Below are 22,683 nucleotides of genomic sequence, written 5' to 3'. Positions count from 1 at the left end.
TGTGGCACTGTGTGTGTGTCCATGCAGAGAAGAAGGGAGCTCAAGCACCCACAACCAAGGAGGAGGACGTATGAAACGTGGTGGAAGCAGTTACGGGTTCTCTGGAGCTTCCAGGAGCAAGGAACTAGAGGTACACAGAGGATAGATCCGAGGAACATCGAGATGAGAAAAAAAAGTGGGAAATTAACACAATTTGCAGCACAATAATATTATGTGGATTATCCGTATCTACTATCTACTAAAACTAATCATACTCAGCAATCCCACTCCTAGGTATTCACGCCACAGAAATGATACCTATGTGTGTGTACCCAAAGACATACACACGACTGTTCATATCCGCGCTCTTTGTAACAGCCCCAAGCTGGAAACCACCACAGCTCCACCAGCAGCAGAATGGCTTAACTGCTGTGTAGTCCTCTGATGGAGTACGCTTCAGCATCGAGAGTTAAGTGATCTACAGCCACACCCAACGATAGAGATAAATCCGTGAGCAAGATGTTGAGCGAAAGAAATCAGACATAAAAGAGCACACTCTGTGTGATTCCATTTGCATAAAGTTCAAAAACAAGCAAAACCGATGTACGGTGTTAGAAGTCAGAGCGGTGGTTACCTTGGGGTGGGGGATGGGAGGGCTTGGAGGGGATCTTCTGGGGAGGGGAGCTGCTGACATTCTGTTGCTTGATCTGAGTGCTGGGTACGTGGGTGTGTTCAGTTTTTGAACGTTCATAAACTATAGTATACTTAAGATTTGTGCACTCCTGTGTATGTTATCCCTTCATAAGAATTTTTAAAATACATAAACACATAACACAACTACTATGCATTTTTCAAGAAATCACAAACATTTAAGGGCATATATCAAACACACTAGAGAGGGTTTCAGTGAGCTCAGCATTGAGTGAGGGTGGGGGGAAAAGGAGAAAATAATATAAACAAGAGAGGGTCTTTGAAGACTAACTCATGATCACGTGCTAAGAGCTGAGGTGGGATTAATTCAACCGCCTGTACTTTAGTGCATGAAAAATAAATGTAAAACTTAATTTAGGAAACTAGATAAACAAATGAACTCTGGTGCTTATAGACTGTAAAATACTCTGCAGCAGTCAGGGAATAGGAGAGAGATCTAAATATACCCATCAAAGATGTCCAAGAGCAAACAGGCTGCAGAGTGATCATTTGCGTGCAATGCCTTCCATCCCACCTTCCTACCCTGCCACGCACATAATAGTCTTACATATGTTCTCTGGGTTCCTAACTACATCTTTAAATGAACAGCATCACACACCCAAACTGGGCCTGTGGAGAGAACTGAGATGGGGGAGGGGTGTCAAGACGGAACGTTAGTCTTCTCTGTAATGTTTTCATTTTCAATAAGAAGAATCTATTCATGGAATTTTACATGAATGGATTTAGTATTAAAGGTAGTAGTAAAGACCAGCTCAGGGAGGCCGGGAATGTTCTGGGCTTGTATTATCTTTGAGGTCACTTTTAAGATTTTTCAAGTCAAGCCTTGGGACCATCTGTTGCCTGATGAAATCGAGGTGCAGGGAGTTAGGACACAAGTCCCCACCTGGCATCCCCATCTGGCTGCATGACCTTGGGAGGATCCCATGCCCTTTTTGGGCCTCAGTGTCCTCATCTGCCCAATGGGAATCAGATTTCTTCCTTCTCTGGGGACGTGGGAGGATGAAGTGAGGGCACGAGGAGAATCACATGAATATAAGCGATTATTCTCTGGGTCAGGGGAGGAGAGGGAGTGGAAGGCTCCCCTCCACCTGCCAAGCCCACAAGGCACAAAGGAAGCAGAGGGAGGAGCTGGGGACCACCCAGGAGAGCAAACAGCCCATCTGTGGGACAAGGGCACGTTGTCAACAGCTGGGAGGCCTGGCCTGGACCACTCGCAGGCCAGAGCCCGTGGGCCAGCCACCCAGGCTGCCTGGAAAATTGGGATATTGAGCCAGCTTCCTGCTACTCCCAACCCCAGTGCAGTCACAGCCCTGTCACCTCTCCAATCCCCCATCATCACCCTCCCACCCCCAACACACACACACACACACACACACACAGACAGGACCGCACCATACTTGCCCTTTTTAGCCCATCCTATCCCCACAGCCAGAGAGGTTTCACAAGGTAAAACCCAATCACGTCCCATGCTTGCTCAAGACCCTCCAGTAGCTTCGTATTGATCTGGGAACAAAATCCAATCCCCTTACCTTAACAACAAGGCCTGGCATGACCTGCCACTCCCACCTCCACCTCCAGCATAGGGGTTAAGAGCCTGGCCTCAGAGAGATCTGCCTTGGTTAGAATTCTAGCTCCTTTCCTCATTCATTCATTCAAAAATGTTTATTGAGCACCTACTGTGGGCCAGGTACTGTTCTAGGTATTGAAGATACATCAGAAACAAATGAGACAAAGATTCCTGCCCTCATGGAACTTCCTTTCTAACGGAGGGAGATTAACAATAAATATTAGATTTATTAGGTTAAATAGATTAAATAGCATGCTGGAAAGTGACAAAAGCTATAAAAAAAAAAGTAGAGCAGAGGAAGTTGATCAGGAGTACTGGGGGGGGGGGTGGGGGTTTTATTTTTAAATAGAATGGTCAGGGTCGGCCTCACTGAGAAGGTGAAATTTAAGCAAAGACTTTTAGGAGCTGAGGGAGGGAGACAAGAGGACACCAAGGGAAAGTACAGGTGGAGCGAGCAGCCAGTGCAAAGGCCCTGAGGTGGAACTGCACCTGGCTGGTTTGAGGAGCAGCAAGGTGCTGGGGAGAGAGGTGGGAGATGCTCAGAGAGGTAGGGCAGGTCATGTAGGGCCTTGTGGGCCTCGGTGAGGAGTTTGGCTTTTACTGAGTGAGATGGGAGCGTTGGAGGGTTCTGACCATAAGGGAGTGGGGGAGGCAGGACAGGGAAGGAGAGGAATCCAAGTAGCGCTTGCGGATGTCGTGTGGGTGGCTGCTTCAGCCTGACTCCATGTGGGAACTCTGGAGCATAAGTTATACCTCAGAGTTATCCACCCACACCCCTGCCAGCATCCCACGCAAAGACGGTGGGCTTTCATAACCCTGAAATGATGAGCTACAGCTTGGAGGAAGGGTGGGTCCCCCCAGAAGGCTCCAGCAGCCTGAAAGCAGTCATCCCGAAGGAGAGAAGTGGGTGCTGGTCACTGAACACTTACCCAAGGCGGGGGTGGGGGGGGGGGGTGGTGCACAGAAACAGTCAAAGGAGGTCCAAGGGGAAGGGGTGCAGCATCGTTCTTATTGCCTCCAGTCCCCAAACACCAAAACCCCAGTAGTTACAGCCCTTTTGGCCTGGGGCGGTGGGTGGCTAAAGATGGGGCATACCCCAGTGTGACTAGGTAGAATTTTCTGGTTAGGAAAGACCTAGGGTCCACCTCCACCTGAGTTGCAGAGGGTTTCATGCTCTGCAATGTCCCGATAACGTGGCAGTCCAGCCTTATACACCTTATGGGATGGGGAGCTAGTTACCCTTGGGTTAGATCTGTTCACTTTTGGATACTTTGGGTTTTAGAAAGTTCTGCTTCATGTTGAGCCCGTGGCTGAGCACCGACTGTATGCCAGGCACCATCCTAGGTCCTGGAGACACAGCAGCAAACATGACAGACAAGGTCCCTGCCCTGAGAAACTCTCAACTGGAGAGGGAGATGATTAGAGAAAAAGATGGTGTGGTAAGTGCAGAGGTGGTGGTAACCCAGGAAGCTGTGGGGGCCCCGAGAGGACTCTTGACCTTTGGGAGGAGGTGACACCAAGCTGATAAGTGGGGGACATGTAGTAGTTATACAGGTACAAAGTTTGGGAGAAAACGAATCCAGGCTGATGGAAGAGTGTGTGCAAAGGCCCGGAGAATCCCACCAGTGTTCACTGTCTCCATTGCTACCCTCTGTCCAGCAACTATCCTCTCCTGCCTGGATGATTTTAACAGCCTCCTTGTGGGTCTCCCACAGAGAGGCAAAGAAGCTGGGGCAGGCAGCCACTAGCTCCTTCCTCTTCTTTGCTGAGGGCCACTCCTGTGGATGTTAACTCACCTGCATTCCCCACTCAACCTGCATCTGTGAGCAGGGAGAAACAGGAAGCCACAGGCCTGTGCTGCAGTACTTGCAGGCCACCCACAGGGAGGGACTGGTCATGTGGGCGGGGCACCTATAGCCCCATCTATAGGCCCACAGGCTCCATGCCTCCTTCCCCTTTCTGACATCACTTCCTACTCTGCCTGCCCCCCACCTTCCCCCCACATTCTGTTCCACCTACACTGGCTTTGCTGTCCTTCCAACTTGCCAAACGAAGGCTCATCTCAGGGCCTTTGTATTTGCTGTTCCCTTGGCCTGGAATGCTCATCCCCCAGATGCCCACGTGGCTCATCCGCTCACCTCCTCCACATCTCTGCACAAATGCCACCTCTTCAGAGAAGCCCTCCCTGACCACCTTATCTCAAATCGCCCCTGGTTCATTCCCTCTCCACCTTGCCCTGCAATGTGCTCCATAGCACTTATCACCCACCACCTGACATATGATATAGTTGCTTGTTCACGTGTTTATTGTCTGTCTCTCCCACCAGACTGAAAGTTTCTGAGGGCAAGGACCATGTCTGGTTTTGCTCACGGTGAAATCCCTATAACAGGGCCAGGGCAGTCAATAAATATTTGTGAAATAGATGGTTCTGAAACATAAGTGATTCTGAAACAGGAGCCTTTCCAGGTCTGACTGTCCCAAAGTCTTAGATATGACCTCCCTCCCCAACATTGCAAGTGGCCAGGGGTGCCCTCTGAGGGCCAGTCACAGCCAAGAAGCTGCCAATTTGGGAGACTTCCTCAACCCTTCCCCACCCGGGCCCATCTGTCAGGGATCAGGGGTCAGGGGTCAGCCTGGTCCAGCCCTCTTTGAGCCCCAAGATGGAGGAGACCCAGTCCTGGGGTCCAGGCCCCACAGATGCCTGGTGAGGCCTGTTTCTCCTTTGGCAAATGTTCCCCCTTCCTTCACAGGGCCTGCGTCTGCGTTTCTGAACCAGAAGGTGTTTACACAAAACATCCTGGGTTTGGCGACAAATTCACCCTCAATGAGGAATCCTTAATGAATCTCCTTCTTTCCCCATGACAGGTGGCTGCAGGGAAAACTAGCTCTCCCTCTGGCAGTCGAAGGAAGCCAATGGCCAGGCAAAGACGGCCTGCTACTGCGACTTCTGGGGCCACGATTTAGGGGAGGGCCTTTTTTCAGGGTCCAGAGACAGCTGCGGTCTGGCTTGCTGTGTGACAGGGCATTGCCCTTTTCCTGGCCTCAGTCTGCAACTGTGAAGTGTGTAATAACCCATCCACACAAAGGTTGCTGTGAAATTCAAGTAAGGCAAGGGGTGTGAAAGGGCTTGGTTACAGTGGCCAAAAGGAGAGAAATAAAAGCTGGACTCAGGGAAACAAGAGGTCAGAGCTCTAGTACTGGGTCTGCTCTTGACTTTTTAAAGTCCTCGCCACTCTCTCAGCCTTGGTTTTTGCAGCTGTACAATGAGGTATTGGGCTTGAAGATCTCTAGGGAACCCTCTGGTTCTGAAGGGCCGCCAGTTTCCACCTGCCTGCCTCGTCTTGGAGGTCTTCCCAGATCCTACAGCCCACACCAATTCACTTTCCAGCACTTACACAACTTTCTTCTGAGCTGGCACTTCATCGCTCACTGCCCATAGTTTTCCAGCCCCTTCCTTGGGTCTAGGTCATCTATTCCGGACATTGGGCCTAACACAGGGGCTCAACGAACGTGGGGGTCAAACTGAATTTAAAAAGATTCCTGCCTCCTTCCAACTCTGAGGAAAGACAATGAGGGGGATTTTTATTCACTCTCATTTTATAAACTGGAACCTGAAGGTGTCAGAGGTTAATATAAGTCACACTGCCACATGGGCCTCCTTGGTGTTCCTCAGGCAGGGAGGGGAAGAATGATTTGATTTCTCCAAAGCACTATCACTGCCTGCCATAGTATATAATTATTTGTTTTGTCATTAATTGTCGATGTTTCCCGCTAGATGAAGTTGCACGAGGGCAGGGACTTTGTTTTGTTCACTGCTGCACCCTCAGCCCCTAAAACTGCCTGGCACACAGGAGGGGCTCAAGAACTGTATGAAAGGAAGAGGTTGAAAGGTTTGGGCCTGCAGGGGGCGCTTCAGCCCCGCCCCCAAAGCTAGGCCCCGCCTCTCGCGTCCGGCCGCCGCGCGTGCATTGGAGCCTGCGCGCCACCGTTCTTCTTTCAATTGCGCAGGCGCGCCGGAAGCCCTGTCAGATCGGCGCGTGCGCGGACCGAGCTGGAGCGGAGGTAGAGCGGAGGGGCATACGGATTGCGGCCGAGCCGAGTCGGAGCAGGTGAACACCATGCTGTCGCCCGAGGCGGAGCGGGTGCTTCGGTACCTCGTGGAGGTGGAGGAGCTCGCCGAGGAGGTGCTGGCGGACAAACGGCAGGTAGGAGGCCCGTCCGCGGGGCTGGGGCCCGGGTTTGGCCTGACGGCGAGCGCCTTAGGGTAACGCGCGTGGTCCGGAACTGACTCCAGCTCGGGCTCGCCGTGAGTTGACCTAGGCTTGTGGGCCAAGGGCTGTGACGACAGACCGGGCGGTTGTGAGATCACGTGGGCTAAATGCGTGGCACGGCACCTTGCTTCACTCTTTTATTTAGCATATATTAAGTGAACGTTGTCTGTGCCAGGCCTTTCCTCTCTCGCCAACTTTTCTCTGCCTCTTGCCCTGCCTTCTGGATCCGACCCATTACCCCTTTGGGCGTTTGGTTGACCTGAACCCCTTTTTCAAAATGCAGTTCTTGGGCCACCTCACCGACCTGGGCTGCACCGCCCCAGTCCAGGCCCTGAGTGGAGAAGAGGAACAGGAAAGAGCCCTGAGTGGTCTAGTGATTGCACAGGAGTGGGGACTTGGTAGGAGCGTGGGGCCCTGGCCATGGAGGGCCATGTAGACCTGCACAGGGAGTTTGGGTCTGGTTCTAATGGAAATGCCAAGGGTTTTAAGGGAGTTCAAGGTGGGAAAAGATGCTCAACATCGCTAATTATTAGGGAAATGCAAATCAAAACTACAATGAGGTATCACCTCACACCAGTTGGAATGGCAGTCATCAAAAAATCCACAAAAAATAAATGCTGGAGAGGGTGTGGAGAAAAGGGAACCCTCTTGCACTGTTGGTGGGAATGTAAACTGATACAGCCACTGTGGAGAACAGTATGGAGGTTCCTTAAAAAAACTAAGAATAGAACTACCATATGACCCAGCAGTCCTGCTACTGGGCATATACCCTGAGAAAACCATAATTCAGAAAGTCACATGTACCCCAGTGTTCATTGCAGCACTATTTACAATAGCCAGGACATGGAAACAACCTAAATATGTCTATCGACAGATGACTGGATAAAGAAGATGTGAGATATATCCATATATATATCCATGTATACAATAGAATATTACTCAGCCATAAAAAGGAATGAAATTGGGTCATTTGTAGAGATGTGGATGGACCTAGAGTCTGTCATACTGGGTGAAGTAAGTCAGAAAGAGAAAAACAAATACCGTATATTAACACATATATGGGGAATCTAGAAAAATGGTACAGATGAACCTATTTGCAGGGCAGGAATAGAGACACAGATGTAGAGAATGGATGTGTGGACACGGGGGTGAAGGGGAGGGTGGGATGAATTGGGAGATTAGGTTTGACATAAATACACTACCATGTGTAAAATAAATAGCTAGTGGGAACCTGCTGTATAGCACAGGGAGGTCAGCTCGGTGCTCTGTGATGACCTAGATGGGTGGGATCAGGGACTGGGGAGGGAGGTCCAAGAGGGAGGGGATATATGTATACATAATAGCTGATTCACTTCATCGTACAGCAGAAACTAACACAGCATTATAAAGCAATTATACTCCAAATAAATAAATAACAAAAAATTTTTAAAAACAGTAACCTATGTAGTGGGTCCTATTCCTGTCTCCGTTTTTCAGAGAGGTGAAATCACATAGCTCATAGTGGACAGCAGGATTCAAACCTGGGTATTCGTCTTCAGAGCCAGTGCTGTCAGGCAGTATGCTGTACTGCCTGCTTACTCCCTTTGTAGCTGTTGGGCTGTTACCACCATCTCAGTGCCAACACCTCTGCTGTTCTGATCTAATATTGTTGGGTTTTTCATGATACTAGGTCAGAATCAACTGGAGGAGCTTGTCCAGGGAGTGGTTTGCACTCTCCTAGTGATTCTGAAATGCCCTAAAGCTTGAGAACTGGTGCTTCAGTGGATAATAAAAAAAAAAATTACCTATTTAGTCATTAAACATTTCCCCAGCACCTACTCTGGGGGGAAGACACCTGGACAAAGCATTGTTTTTAAGGAGCTGGAAGCTGAGTGGGGGAAGAAATACCTTCACACATCAGTCCATTTTAGGCAGGACATTGGAATTAACCTAGGAATGATGCCTTGTCTCTGTTAGGTTTTAATAGCCCTGGTCTGTTGGGAGTACAGGCTGGGGTAAGAAGTAGCTGAGTTCCTTCCTTCCCCTGTGTTTTTCAGATTGTGGACCTGGATACCAAAAGGAATCGGAACCGGGAGGGCCTGAGGGCCCTGCAGAAGGATCTCAGCCTCTCTGGTAAGCCTAGACCTCCTCACTGCAGCCCAGGAGGCCTGTTCCGTTTTCCTTCTAAGGCCTTTGACTTGTCCCTGATAGAGACTGGGCAGGAGGCCACAGGCATGTAGCACAGCCCGTGGAGATGGGGGAGACGGTATTGCAGGTCTGACATAGACTGTGGCTCAGGGTTTCAGCAGCTACTCTGCTTTAGTTTTCTCTATGATACTTCCTCAGTAACAGGTTGTTAGCTGCCAGCTTATTAGTGATGGCACTGGGAAAATGCTGGGGGGTATAAAAACCCCCAGCACTTGAAAATTGTGAATTGAAAATTCACAATTTGAAAATTGTGAGAAAGCTGAAGAAGGAATTGGACATGGGGTAGGTTTTGGAGAAGGGGATAGTGGCTCTTTAGATGAGGCCAAGTGGTTGTGACAGAGTAAGGAGCAGGGGAGGGGTGTGTGATGAGGCTGAAGAGGTGGGCAGAGGCCAGGCCATAATGAAGGGCCTTGGGGGCCAAGGGTTTAAAGTGCACTGGGAAGCCTAAAACCTTCCAGTTTCTTCTCATCTCACCAGAGTAAAACCTGGAGTCCTGCAAGACCCCATGGAATCCAGACTTCCTTGAACTCTCCCACATCATCTCCTCTGCTCTCCCCCTTACTCATCGGCTCCACCCTCGCTGGTGTCCTTGCTGTTCCTAACGCCCCGGCACATTACTGATCTTTGCTGTTCTTGGTTCCTCTGCCTGGCTTGCTCTTTCCCCAGGTGTCTGCAGGGCTTACACCCTCACTTTCTTGGGGTCTCTGCCCAAATGGCACATAATCAGTGAGGCCATACCAGACTGCCTGGTATAAATGACAAACTCCTCCCCTACTTTGGCATTCTCCATCTCTCTTACCCTGCTTTAGTTTTCTCTACGATATTCTTCAGGGTCTGACAAATCATATCTTTGTTTATTATCTTTACTTTTTTGTTTATTCCCTCTCCTCCACTATAACATAAGCTGTGAGGGCAGGAACTTTGTCCTGTTCTGCTGTGTTCTCAGCATCTAAAACAATGCCTGGCATAAAAATATTTGTTGAAGGAATGACTGTTTGCCATTTCAGAAGACGTGATGGTTTGCTTTGGGAACATGTTTATCAGGATGCCTCACCGTGAGACGAAGGAAATGATTGAGAAAGGTAAAGCCTCCTGGGCAGGGGTCAGGAACAGGTGCCCTCGCACCCCCCAGCCTTGGTCTTAACCCAGAACCGAGAGTCAGGCTTTCTTTGGGCAGCAGCTTGATGAGAGGCGGCTGTGTGCATGTTAATCCCTGCTCTGCCACTGAGTTATTTCCTCATCTCTAAAAGGGGGACACTTCTACGTAGCACAGTTGTTGTGAAGTTGAGATAAAACAGGACGCGTGCCTAGCGCAGTGCTTGTTTATCAGTGAGGAATGAGTTGGACTGCAAATAACAGAAATCCAGCAAATTGAGGGTTAAGGAAATAGAGTTCTGTTTTTCTCATGTAAAAGTTGTCCAGAGATGGGCAGTACAGGACTGGCACAGCTGTTCAGCAGTGTCACCTTAACATATTCTCATGGTTATTTTGTCATCGTTGAAGGCCTCATGTTTGAGTGCCAGGCTGGAGAAAAGGCAGAGGGTTTTCTCCATATATGGCCTTGCCTTCTATTTTGAAAATAAGACCGTCCGCCTCAGGGACTTCTGCTGATACCTCATTTGCTAGATTTAAGGCACATGCCCACACATAGCTGCCAGGGAGCCTGGCAGAGGAGCTCTTATTTTTCACACCCCCTGCAACAGCAGGTGGGTTGAAAATGGACGTTTGGGAAGAGTGAACCTCTAGGGTCTGCCACAGCCTGTATGCACAACATATGTTACTCAAATCTCACAACTATGTTCCTGGAGGCTCTTTGGAGGAGCATCATAAAGGCAAAAGGTCAGGCTACAAATGGGTCCTTGGCTGGGAAAAGGGCAAGTTATGCATGTTTTCTCTTCCATACCCCTGAAAACACGTGGGCCAGGAGGACCAACAAGGTTGCCTCTGTCCCTGAAAACAGGGTATCTCTATCCCTGTTGAAACCGAAATTCTAGCAAAGGAAACTAGGTCAGCTTGGAGGAGAAGCTTGCAGCTGTCTTGTTGAAAAACATACACTAATATCATGGTTATAAAATTAAGAGTCGTCATTTCACTTGGGTGGAGGCTGGAGGCCGCTCAGACTAAGCTTCCAGGGGCATCGCCTGCCTGGTTTCAGGATCCTCAGCTCTCTTAGCCCACAGGTGTGGTCTTGTCACCGACATAGAGAAGGTCTGTGACATCATCACCTCTGGTTCTCAGGGATGGACACAGGCTAAACAAGCTTGTGTGAGACTGTGGTTCCTCATTTACAGTGAGAACCGGAACCACTGCCTAGGCCAGAAGGCTCGGCTGGTTAGGGCTTTTACCCATCAGAAAGAGTGAAAGCCTGTGAGGAAGATAGGAATGTCACTCACGAGTGGATGAAAACAGAGCTGGTGGAGTTGGTTGGGTGGCAGCAGGCAGTTGCACTACTTACCGTGCATCTGCCTTTGGGTGCAGTCCGTCTTGTAAGACAGCCTTCTCTTCACAGCCCTGAATTAGGCTAAGCGTGAGCATTAGGCCGAACGTTGACTGTTCGCGTATCAGTCACCACAATCCTGCCTTTGTGAAAACCCCTCACCTTGATGAATGTGGGTTTGTGAAATTCCTCAGCCACCTGTTTTCCATCCATCTTAGGGTAGGCTGGGTCTAGGTTCTTCTTTTTGTCCTTACATTTGAATTTTCCATAATTTCACTGTGGGAGGGTGACCTAAAATCCTGGCGTTGCCTTCCCCATCCACTGGCCAGGGTACTTGCATAATGAAAACAGTTCGGTGAACTGTGAGTCGGGGGACTGGTGTGCTCAGCCCTGTTTTCGGCTCACTCAGGGGTCGGGGCGGGTCATGTCCCTTCTCTAGCCTTTAGTTTCTTCCTCAGCTGGTCTCCGAAGTCCCCTTTTCCTTCCCACATGCTAAGACCCCTTGCTCTTAAGGGGGCTGGGGAGAGGCTGGCATCCTTAGATCTGTCTATAGTATAACCTCATCTTGTTTGCCCATCTCATTTTTTCAGATCAGGAACATCTGGATAAAGAAATAGAGAGGCTCCGGAAACAACTTAAAGTGAAGGTCAATCACCTCTTTGAGGCCCAAGGTATTGGCCTGGGGGTGGGGGGTGGGGCTGGAAACCAGGAGGGGAGACAACCATCAACACGGACTTTGAAGGCAGGGGTGGGAAGCCCCTCCAGGTGGGCAGTGACCCGGGCAGCTGGTGAGTGGCACTGAAGCTGTGGGCAGTGGGCAGGGTTGTCTCGAGCCGCTCAGAGATGGAATGGACGGGAAGTTTGTGGGATCTTATTCCTGTCACAAGTTCTTTTCAGGCACCAGGAATGGCCTGGGATATCTCACATTTATGCCAGGGCATGGTGTCGGGACTGGGATAGCTCTGGCTAAGGGTCAGAAGGCCTCAGTCAGGTGGTCCAGGTTAGAGCTGAATTTCTAGGTAAACCAAACCACTCCAGATTGGTCACAGTCTGGTGCAAATCTGGAGGTTTCTAGACAGCAGTCATGACTCTGCAGGTTCCTGGTGACTCAGGAGCAGGTGTCGATGCGCATTGTTCAGTGCATTGCAGAATTTGAGGTCCATTTCTGTCAGACCTCAAGGCCAAGTGTTTGGCAGCATGAATGCAGTGTAAGCCCCTTTCCCAGGCCTGACTCCAGGGCCAGTCGGTTGGACAGCAGGAGCCCCGACTCGCTAATGAATTGTCTTCTCTCCCTAGGCAAACCAGAGCTGAAGGGTTTTAACCTGAACCCCCTCAACGAGGATGAGCTTAAAGCTCTCAAGGTCATCTTGAAAGGATGAAATTTAAGAACCAAAGTGGGGGACCTAAGACCAGCATCCCCCCTGGGATCGTGGAGGACCTAGAACTCTCCAGCCTTGACACCTGCAAGGACAGGATCTACTCTGCAAGGGGACAGTTGTGAGGAATCTGGCCATAGCCCTTGTACGAAGCTTCTTTGTCTGTAGCACTTGGCTATTGTGTGACGGCAGGAGGGAACCCTCAGCCTGCCAGTATCTGCCGGGCCTGACCACTGGGGCTGGGTGGACACAAGGCCCATTGACAGGCCCTGGCAGCCACCAGGAGGTGAGAGGGGGCAGCGCTTGTGGGGGTGTGAGAATGACTGCAACAGGCACTTCTCAACAATGGCCTGCTATTGAAATGGGCCCCGGGCAGGGGGAAGAGTGGGAGCTTCATTCCAGCATTCCTCTCAGAAAGAGAGAGACACATTTTCAAGCAGTGTGTGTAACGGAATTGGAATAAAGCAGGAGGCTCAGAGGACGCTCCTGTCCTGAATGAAGGACAGAATCTTGGTGCTTCGTGGTCTGCCACAGGCAGACACACAGTCCCCCTGCACTGCCTCCATTTGGGCCCATCTTCCTGCTTGCCCCCAGGACGGAGCCCAGAGTAGGTGCTGCGTATCAACCTGCTGCAGCTGCTCTGTAGTCAGGAAGGCCGCGCAGAGTCCTGCACCAGAGGTGGGTGAGGGGCTGCGTCTTACGGTGCTGCCCTGGTGCAGGATGCGCCTCCACCGGCTCTGAAAGCAGGACCGGGGCCAGTGCTGCTCGGAGTTCCCGGCTGCCTTCAGGGTCTGCGATCCTGATGTGACGTGCCGTGAGGGATGTCTTTCGTGTGCCTCGAGGGCTCAATAAATGTTACCTACATGAATGAATAGCAGCTTCTGGTCTTCACCTCATTCAGTCCTTAATTGAGGGCATGCCACTCCTTTAGGATACCATCTATGAAGGGGCAGTGGTTCCTCCTTGAAATGATGTCAGGATTAGATAGGCAGTAACAACAGAAGATGGCAGGATGGAGAGTGCACTCCATTTGGTTCCAACCAAGTTATAATGGGGAATCAAGCTGGCATGGCCAGATCCTGTGTTTTCTTCAAGATAATCTAGAAATTTAGATTTTTAGGTTGAATCCTCTGTTTTTTAAATACTGCTAATTCAGAAAATTTTTTACAACTTGGGTGTTGGCCAACAAAACACTTTACATAAGTCAAATTTGGCCCAGACCTATGATTTTGCATCCTCTCGAGTTTTCTTAGTAGAAATTGCTGGGTTTTCCCCATAATGGCCCTAAGAAGTAGGGAGGTGGAATTGGAAACTAAATGTCCACAGTAGATTAAAGAAATTGATAACTCCAAATAGTGGAATACTATACAGCTGTAATCAAGAATGAAGAAGCTCTGAGCACTGATTTGAAACAAGCTCCAAGATACATTAAAGTGAGAAGCAAGGACAGGTGTCTAATAAGCTCATAATTTGTGTGCAAACAATTATGTGGTTCCTTTGGAATAGAAACTGCATGGTAGGGCACAGGGTGCAAGGGAAGGACATGTTCCCTTTGGTTGATACTGTCTGTATGACTTTGGTTCGTACTGTCTGGTATGACTGCCTGGCTCACGGTTGGTCTGTCTGAACAGTGCCACTGCCTGTCTGGCTGAGGGTGGATGCTAGGCCAAAGAAAAGTCAATCAGATTCTTTCTCCTGGAAAGACGTGGAATCCATGCCTAGGGTTGTCTGGGCTTGCCCCAGTCACAGGGATGAGGGAAGTCCCCACACTCTGGAGGCAGGAGGCCCAGAATGGCCTGGCTTCAGGCCTTCCCAAGGCTGGCTGATTCACTTAGATGTTCCCAGTATTTTCCTTTCAAAAGCCCTCCCCTCCCCTCCTCACCCCTCCCCTTCCCTTTCTTTCCCTCCACAGTCAGATTCTTGAAGCCAAAAGAACTATCCTGAAGGGGGGAGAGTGGTTGATAGAGGGAGCTGACTAGGGTCCCTTGGTAGGTTGCCCTGGAGCAATTAGCCACCAGCCCACTCTTGTTGCAACTTCTCTTCAACCTAGAGGAGGCGTAGGAATGTGGAAAATGCAGACATTCTTACTTGTGCCCAACTCGGCAAGCCATCTCTGCCTGCCAGCCCAAGGCTTTCTGGTCTAAAAAGCTCAGCTCCCAACCTCAAACAGGAAGGCTCAGAGAGGCATCTAGGTCACCCATCTGACTTCGATAAGTGCACCTTTGCAGAGACTGTCTCTAAGTAGGATCTGCCTTCCTGATCCTTACCTTGTCCATGGGTTCCCTGACATGCAGTCAGGGTATTGTAAGGAGGGCAAGATGTATATAAGGCTCAGTCCTTCCCCAGACCCCCAGTAAATACAGTCTAGTAACTGCTTGCTTTGCAAACACAGCTTAAGTTCCATAAACCCTGAACCCTTGCTCCTGGAGGATCTTTTCAACACTGATCCACTGAGAGACATGAAAGGGTCAAAGCCAGGAAGATTTGGTTGCAGCTGACAGCATCCCCTGAGCCAAGCCTGGAGCCCGAATGAGGACTGTGATCCTTTATTAGATGTGATCTCTGGCGGAGCAGAACTTGCTGCATTTGTCCTCTTCGGGCCTGACCGCCAAGCCAGCCGATCCGTCAAGGTTAAAGTCTATCCAGTCCTGGGCATTGGCTCTCTCCTGGTGCAGAGATGCCCAGGGTGGGGTGGGGGTGCCAGGCTAGCAAAGCAGCTGCCAGGCCGGAGGGAGGGGGAGGGAGGGGGGGTGAGTGCTCTGAGGTGCTGCTGTGCTGGAAACTGGGAGCAGGGAGAGGACTGGTGTGGCACCTGCCCGGGTCGCTCTCCTCTGCGCTGGGGATTAGTTGGGAGTTTTCTTCTGGCCTTGAAGGGAGCGGAACAGCTGCCTCAGCTGTTTTTTCCGATCATTGACGCAGCCTGGAAGGGAAGTGAAGTGTTGCCTGGGATGGGCTGTCCCAAGTAGAGGGGGATTTAGGGGGAGTGGAGGGGCCTGTGCTCCCACTACCTGCGGGAAGAGGGGACAGCAGGAGCCCTGCAACCACGGATGGCCTACGGTTTGCATCCTGGCTCCCCTCCTGACTGTCATGGTCCTTAGGCAGGTCATTTACCTCTTTGAGCATCTGTTTTCTCATCTGTAAACCAGGATACCTGCTTTATGGGGTGAATGTAAGGATCATCAAAAGAAGGTAATATTCACTGAGGGCTTACCTCAGACCAGGGACTGCTTCAGGTCCAGAATGTGGACTGACTTGTTGAGCTTTCACGGGAATAACGTGTACAAGAGAAAACGGAGGCTCGGAGAGGTTAAGTAGTTTACTCCAAATCACACAATAAGCAGGACTGAGGGCTGAACCCAGGCTATCAAGCTCCAGAGGCCCAGCTCTTAACCACTACCCCACATGGCCTTACCTTCTGGCTTTGCTCTGAAAATGCACTTAAAGCTGGCACAGTGCCTGGTACCTAATTGGTTAAATGTTAGCTTTCTTCCCTTACCCAACCCCATGTGTCAGGCACTTTCATCTAAGAGATGGCTCTTCCCCGCAAGTGGCCCCTACTCATGAAAATGTCCCAGGCAGTCCATGCTGAGAGGCTGACATGACCTCCCCTCTCTGAGCACGTTCACAGTGTTCCCTTCCTTTTGCGCTCAGAGCTGATCCTTGAGGCAACTCCGTGGTCATTTGATCTTGTGCCGGGCACACTGATGGCACTCACGAATGGTGGCTGACTGACAATCCTCATGGGCATAACTACTGACCTGGACGTGTCTGCCATCTTCTCAGCACTCCAGAGCCCCATCCCTGCCTCCTAGGCACTCACCAGCCATCAAGGCTTCACTGAGCCGAGAGTCCACTAAATGCATCCCCAGGGTTTTCCAAAGTGAATTCCATGGAACCTTAGCTTTAACTATAATTGGCTCATTCATAATTCTCAAACCTTTGTGTCCAGTGCAAATCTCTTCTTGGAGTTCTAGACTCATCTCTGAGTTACCTGTTTATCTTTTCACCAGATCTCAACACATCCCTAACTCATTTCATCAGTACTCTTCCACCCCCAGCCAGCTCCTCCTGTATTCAAAACCACCCACCCAGACACTCAAATGGAGACTTCTGAAGCACTGGCTCTCAACCTAAGCTGTGCTTTAGACTTATCTGGGAGCTTTGAAAAATACTGACGTCCAAAGGTATTTATCTCCAACAGGCATCAGTATTTTTTAATTCTCCCGCATGATTCCGATGTTCAGCCAAGGTGGAGAACCACTGTTCTGAATCTTTGCTACTCAAACAGGGTCCAGGAACCAGCAGCATTGATATTTGAGGTGGATTGTTAGCAAAGGCGGCTGCAATGATCATCCCAGTCCTATATGCACCTCTCTGCAAAGTGCCTGTGCCGCTCCTCCCATCAAGAAGTGGAGTCTATCTCATTGTCCCCTGAAACTGGGCTGGACTGGCTTTGGCTAATGGATTGTGGCAGAATGACATTGTGGGATTTCTGAGCCTAGGCCTCAAAAGACTTCACTACGTCTTCTCTCGCCCTTTTGGAACCCTGAGACTACCATGTGAAGAACCTGGGGCAGGGCTGCTGGAGGATGAGTGGCCACCTGGAAAGAGAGGCTGTTGACAGTCAGTCTCAACCACCACACATGTGAATGAGGCTATCCTAGACCATCACATCTCAGCAAATCTGCTAGGTGCCTGCAGCCCTGTGAGAGACCCTGGGCGACACCTGAAGAATCATAAGCAAATAAGATAGTTGTTTTAAGCTGCGAGGTTTTAGGAGGGTTTGTTACACAACAGTAGCTTGTTAGGTATGCAGACTCTTAGCCCGCTGTTCCAGACCTACTGAATTGTAACTGCATTTTAACAAGATTCCCAGGTGATTGTCTGCACAACTTGAAAGCATTGTATAGTCATCCTCTAACAACACCATGGGCAGGCACTAGGGGTCTGCTGTGGGAAAACCATTCACAAACCTTCTCTCCTTTGCTTTCCTCAGGCAAACTACTTGACTTCCCAGGCTTCCTTGCGGCTGAGGTGCCATGTGACCCAGTTCTAGTGGGTGAGAAGTCAGCAGAGGTTGCTGGGAGGGCTTCCCTTTTGGAATAAAGAGTCAAAGCTTGAAAGAAAGGCTTTGGCCCTTGGGCCTTCCTGTCTCTTCCTGCCTGAGACAAGGACACGGTGTCTGGAGTTGGAGCAGCCGTTTTGTAGCCATGAGGCAACAAGCATGAGCATCAAGGCAACATGCTGAGAGTGGCAAAGCAGAAAGAGGAAAGAGCTGGGTCCTTGTGCAGCTGTTGTGTACAGCCTACCCCATGACTTCCTGTGGCTCAAGATAAATCGGTTCCTATCTGTATAACTATTAGTTGGCTTGTTAGTGTTTGCAGCCAAACCCAATCCTAAATCATACCAAACTCTAAAAGATGCTTAAAATTTCTTTTCATCAAAAAAGAGAAAAAAAAAATGCCACAAACAAAATTTAAAAAGCAAAATGACAAACTCAGGAAAATGTTTACAGTAAGTTTGACAGAGGGATAATATCCTCAATATATTAATATCCAAGGCCTTTGCAAATTTAGAAAAATGTAAGCCCATTGAAAAATAGAGTATGGACAGCTTACAAAAGAAGAAATGCAAATTTTAAATCTGAAACCCCACCCATAATCAATGGAATGCACAGAAAACAAGTCAATATTTTTACCTATGAAGTTGGCAAAGGTTTTTTGTTGTTGTTTTAAATTCAGAACTGGCAAATTTGTGTAATATTTCCAAGAAAGCAATTTGACTGTAATAAGTCCATCCTTTTGACCCAGTAATTCTATTCCTAGCAATCTGTCCTAATGAAACAGCCAGAGTTTCAGCTGAGCTTTATGTGAGAGGATGTTCTCACAAGGTTATTTATAAAAGTGAAAAACTGGAATCATGCCAAATGCTCTATTATATGAAATTGATTTCATAAATTTGGGGATGTTTTACAGCCTATGGTAATTTTGGTTTTAATTGTGCTACGGGACAAGAACTAGCAGCCAAGCATTCGTGTTTTGGAGTCAGACAGACTGGGGTTCAAGTCCCCGCTCACCACTTATAACCAAGACCATCAGCAAATGATGTAACATCTGGAGGCCATTTCCTCATCTGTAAAATAATAAAAGCTGCCTAAAAATTAAATGAGATAACGTATGTAAAATAGTTAGTCTGGACCTGGCCATAGAACGTTTCCAAAAGAGAGGCTCTTATTATTGAATGAGATGAAAAACGCTACGTGGGAAAGTTAGACTCAAAGCCCCAGCCCAATGCCAATTTTGTAAAAGAAAAAGTATGAATATATGCATTTTTGAAAAACTGGATGGAAATACACCAGATTGTTAAAGATGGTTACGTTTGGATGTTTTTTTTTTTCATTTTCTTCTTTAATTTTCAAATATTCTACAATGAGTGTGAATAATTTTTATAGTCAGGGAAATTTTTCACTTTTGAAAAACCAAATTTAAAGTCAAGCCCTGAAGTCCTTAATTTCTCTTAACAACATATCGTGCTTTTTGTTTGGGTGCCACTTAAGCCTTTTGAAATCCACCTCGTGGCAGATTAATAATATCTCTCACTACGTGCCCCACAGTATTCTAGGCATATATTAAGACAGAAACTATTTAATCTCTGTTTTACAGATGAGGAACAGAGAGGTTAAGTCCCTTGCCCAAGGTCACACAGCTGTAAATTGTAGATCAAATTAAAACAGTCTAACCACTGTGGCAAGCTGTCTCTTAGACTACTTGGCACCTCCCATGACTCACCCCTGGTGCCCACTCCCCACCTGGCCCCACATACCAAGGTGCGTGTTGGTCACAAAGTTCCCCATCCCTGACAGGTCATGAGCCCCATCTTCTCTGCTGACAGGGCCATCGTTCCACATGAGGTCGAAGCCTCCCACTCGCTTCTCCCTTCCCGTGAGTCTGGACAGGCAGGAGACAAAAAGGGTTAATGAAGGTGCACCTGGTAGGGCCCTAAGACTCAAGCCAGGTCCCTGACCGTTCCCTGCACCCGACTGGTGCCCACCCTGTCAGAGTACCTTCTTTTGTCCATCCATTCACTGGCCGTTTCCCAGGCACCCACACAGGCCTCAGAGGGGTCATCCCCCATTTGTCCCCAGGCTTCCACACTTGCCCCCAGTAACATGCACCTATTCGTGATTTCTGGTTTAAAGTCTGCTGTTTTTCCCAGACCACAGACTCCATGAAGGCAGGGACTAGGCCTGTCGTGTCCTTTATTGTGTCCCCAGTGTTTGGCACAAGGCCTAGCACATAGTAGGGGCTCAAATGTTTGTTGAATGAATAAGTGATGGGGGATATAGTGGACACCTGAGGTTCTGCCTGCTCAGCATACATTTCACCTTTTTTTAGCCTGTGGGTTTTTCTTTTGAAAACCATGCCTCCCTCTCTCACTCTCATGGCTCAGGTGGGGTTAACCCCACCCCCTGGGAGGTGGGCACAACACCTAGGCCAGGTCAATCAGAGTCACAGTGATTGGTTCCGGGATCGGCATGCAACTCAATCCCCACCAATGGGCAATGAAAGTCAGCCCTCAAACTTTTGCTGGAATAATTGGGGAAAAGCTAATACGGATGAAAGAGATGAGACAGAGGGAGTGAGAACAGACAAACCAGCCAACACTGCCTGAGCCATTCCTGAAGTCAAACTCTGGATCTTTCTATTATATACACATCGTTATATCAATAAATAGCCTCTTACTGAGCACTTTCTGTGAGTTAGACACGTTATAATAAATTATCTTGGTAAATTAATCTAACCTGAGAGGTAGATAGATATGAAATCTCCCATTTTACAGATGAGAAAACTGAGGCTCAGAGCGGTGAAGTGAGTGGTTCAGGGTCCCACAGTCAGGAAATATTGAGGAAATCTTGCTGGACCAAATCTCAGAAAGCTGTAGTTGGCCTGCTCTGCTGGGACAGGGCTGAGTCCATGGGCCAGGATCTGACTGTGTGTGGACACTGCAGTTTCTCCATCTGTAGAATGGTGGGGCGGGGGTGACACAGCCATCTCTGTGGGCCTCTCAAGTCCCAAGGTTCTGAGTTCTCTATCCTCCTCGGTGGGAACCCTGATTGTCAGGTACAGGATGCGTGAGCAAGGTTGCTCTCCCTCACCTGGCCTCCATGTCCACGACGTGCAGGGTGTCTTCCAGGAGGCTGGTCTTGAGCTCATAGTCCTCCTGGCTGCTGGCTGTCAGTGATGGGGATGCATTGACCTCCAGGAGCCACCTGGGGAGGGAGGGGAGTAGAGAATCTTAAGTTTACCTGGTCCCTGAGGCCCCTGGAATCTCACTGAGAGGCTAGATGGGGTGCCTGGGTCTCATCCTCAATTCAACCAGGGTTGCTCTCTCCACATTTCCATTTGAAGAAAGGTTTCAGGGGCTAAAACTTTTTTTTTAAATTTATTTAATTAATTAATTAATTTATTTTTGGCTGCGTTGGGTCTTCGTTGCTGCGTGCAGGCTTTCTCTAGTTGCAGCGAGCGGGAGCTACTCTTTGTTGCGGTGCGCGGGCTTCTCATTGTGGTGGCTTCTCTTGTTGCAGAGCATGGGCTCTAGGCGCACAGGCTTCAGTAGTTGTGGCACGCAGGCTCGGTAGTTGTGGCCCGTGGGCTCTAGAGCGCAGGCTCAGTAGTTGTGGCGCATGGGCTTAGCTGCTCCGCGGCATGTGGGATCTTCCCGGACCAGGGCTCGAACCCGTGTCCCCTGCATTGGCAGGCGGATTCTTAACCACTGCGCCACCAGGGAAGCATAAAACATGAAAACAACTGTCACAAACTTGGGCAATCCCCACAGGGTCCAGGTGGTGACTTATATGAAGCAAGTTTGTGGGGGTAAGAATGATTTTGCTGCCTTCATGCTTATTATCGCTTTTCCTTCTTTCAAAAGAGCTGTGAGTACAAGAAAAACTCCTTTCCTAGTGAAACTTTGCCCATAAATGGTAACCAGCCTGACATGTCAGGGGGTGGGGAGTAGCAGGGAGGGGTAGGGACTGTGGTGAGCCGGAAAGAGCATTCCACATCTAAAGGGGTGGCTATGGAGGCTCTAGGAGAGCGTCGCCCTGTGAGAATACGAACGCAGAATTGCAAGATCCTCTGACTCTTCCAGAAAAGCCAAAAAATCCAAAGTTTTGTGTAAACATCTTCCAGTTATTGGAGACTGTCAATGAAAATCAACCAAATGAAAAAACATTCTGAAGGCCAAACTCAAAGTGTCTGCAAGCCAAAAGCAGCCCAAGGGCCGCCAGCCCGCAACCGCTTGTTTTGTGCAACACTGTCATTTTAGAGACAGGAATCTGGGGCACAGAGAGGGGAGGGCTCACCCAGCAGGTCAGTGAGAGACTAGGGCCCCCTTTCCACTATCTTCTGCCTCCTGCCAAGCTTGTTTCCCCTTTCGGTGTCCACTTTAATGCCCATAGCACATCTTGCATCCCCGGGGGCAAGGGAGAGAGACCCGCTGGTGCCCGGCTCCTGTTTCTCTTGAACTTGGGCCCGACTTAGGTCTTGCTCTAGGGCTCCTACTCCTGGCTCAGAAAGCCCCTCAACAGCTATACAGTGACCGTGGGCAGGGGGTTGGGTCCAGGAACATGGACCCTGGGCCTGGCTCGGCCCTTGACTTACTGCATGACCTCAAGCTGCCTCAACAACCCCACTGGGCTCCTGTGCCCTGTTGTATCACATGAGGGCCATCACTGTGTTCCCTGATAGTTCAGGTTTGTTCTTCTCATCAGCTCAACCTCCTCGTGGGCACTGGGAGGGCACAAAATTCTTGGCAGGGATCGACATGGTAACAGTATTCCCTTCATGGCACTTTGCATCCTCAAAGCACCAGGACTAACAGAGGGGAAGCTTCTTGCCTGATAGGAGGGGAGGATCGCTGACTCAGCAGATGCTCAGGAAAGGCCTCAGTGCCAGGCATGGGGCTCAGCACCTGACTTCTTCCTCATAACAATCTTATAGGCACAGTGACCATTTTAATTTTATTTTTTTATTTTTTTTGGCCACACCACACGGCATGCAGGATCTTAGCTCCCCGACCAGAGATCGAACCCGTGCCCCCTGCAGTGGAAGCGCAGAGTCTTAACCGCTCGACTGCCAGGGAAGTCCCACAGTGACC

The 22,683-nt window shown here is 49.4% G+C and overlaps 2 protein-coding genes across 4 annotated transcripts in view; one reads left to right on the top strand and one right to left on the bottom strand.

Moving 5' to 3' along the window:
- Nucleotides 1–6,290: 6,290 nt before the first annotated feature.
- On the top strand, nt 6,291–13,400 carry PDRG1 (p53 and DNA damage regulated 1). The gene is made up of 5 exons (XM_007193303.2): nt 6,291–6,462; nt 8,565–8,640; nt 9,723–9,797; nt 11,743–11,823; nt 12,449–13,400. The coding sequence occupies exons 1-5, from the start codon at nt 6,376–6,378 to the stop codon at nt 12,529–12,531; spliced, it is 402 nt and encodes a 133-aa protein (XP_007193365.2). The 5' UTR covers nt 6,291–6,375; the 3' UTR covers nt 12,532–13,400.
- A 1,910-nt stretch (nt 13,401–15,310) lies between these two features.
- TTLL9 (tubulin tyrosine ligase like 9) overlaps nt 15,311–22,683 on the bottom strand; it is a 68,281-nt gene continuing 60,908 nt past the window's right edge. For all 3 annotated transcript variants that reach the window (XM_057529361.1, XM_028169328.2, XM_057529360.1), the window contains 3 exons: nt 20,684–20,797; nt 19,351–19,475; nt 15,311–15,448 (listed from right to left, as the gene is read on the bottom strand). In XM_057529361.1, coding sequence (XP_057385344.1) covers nt 15,372–15,448; nt 19,351–19,475; nt 20,684–20,797 — 316 coding nt within the window. In that variant the 3' untranslated portion in view covers nt 15,311–15,371. The remainder of the gene's footprint in view (nt 15,449–19,350; nt 19,476–20,683; nt 20,798–22,683) is intronic.

This window comes from Balaenoptera acutorostrata, chromosome 15 (genome assembly GCF_949987535.1).
Source record: "Balaenoptera acutorostrata chromosome 15, mBalAcu1.1, whole genome shotgun sequence".
Taxonomy (NCBI): Eukaryota; Metazoa; Chordata; class Mammalia; order Artiodactyla; family Balaenopteridae; genus Balaenoptera; species Balaenoptera acutorostrata.
This window is presented reverse-complemented; position numbering and strand designations above follow the sequence as displayed.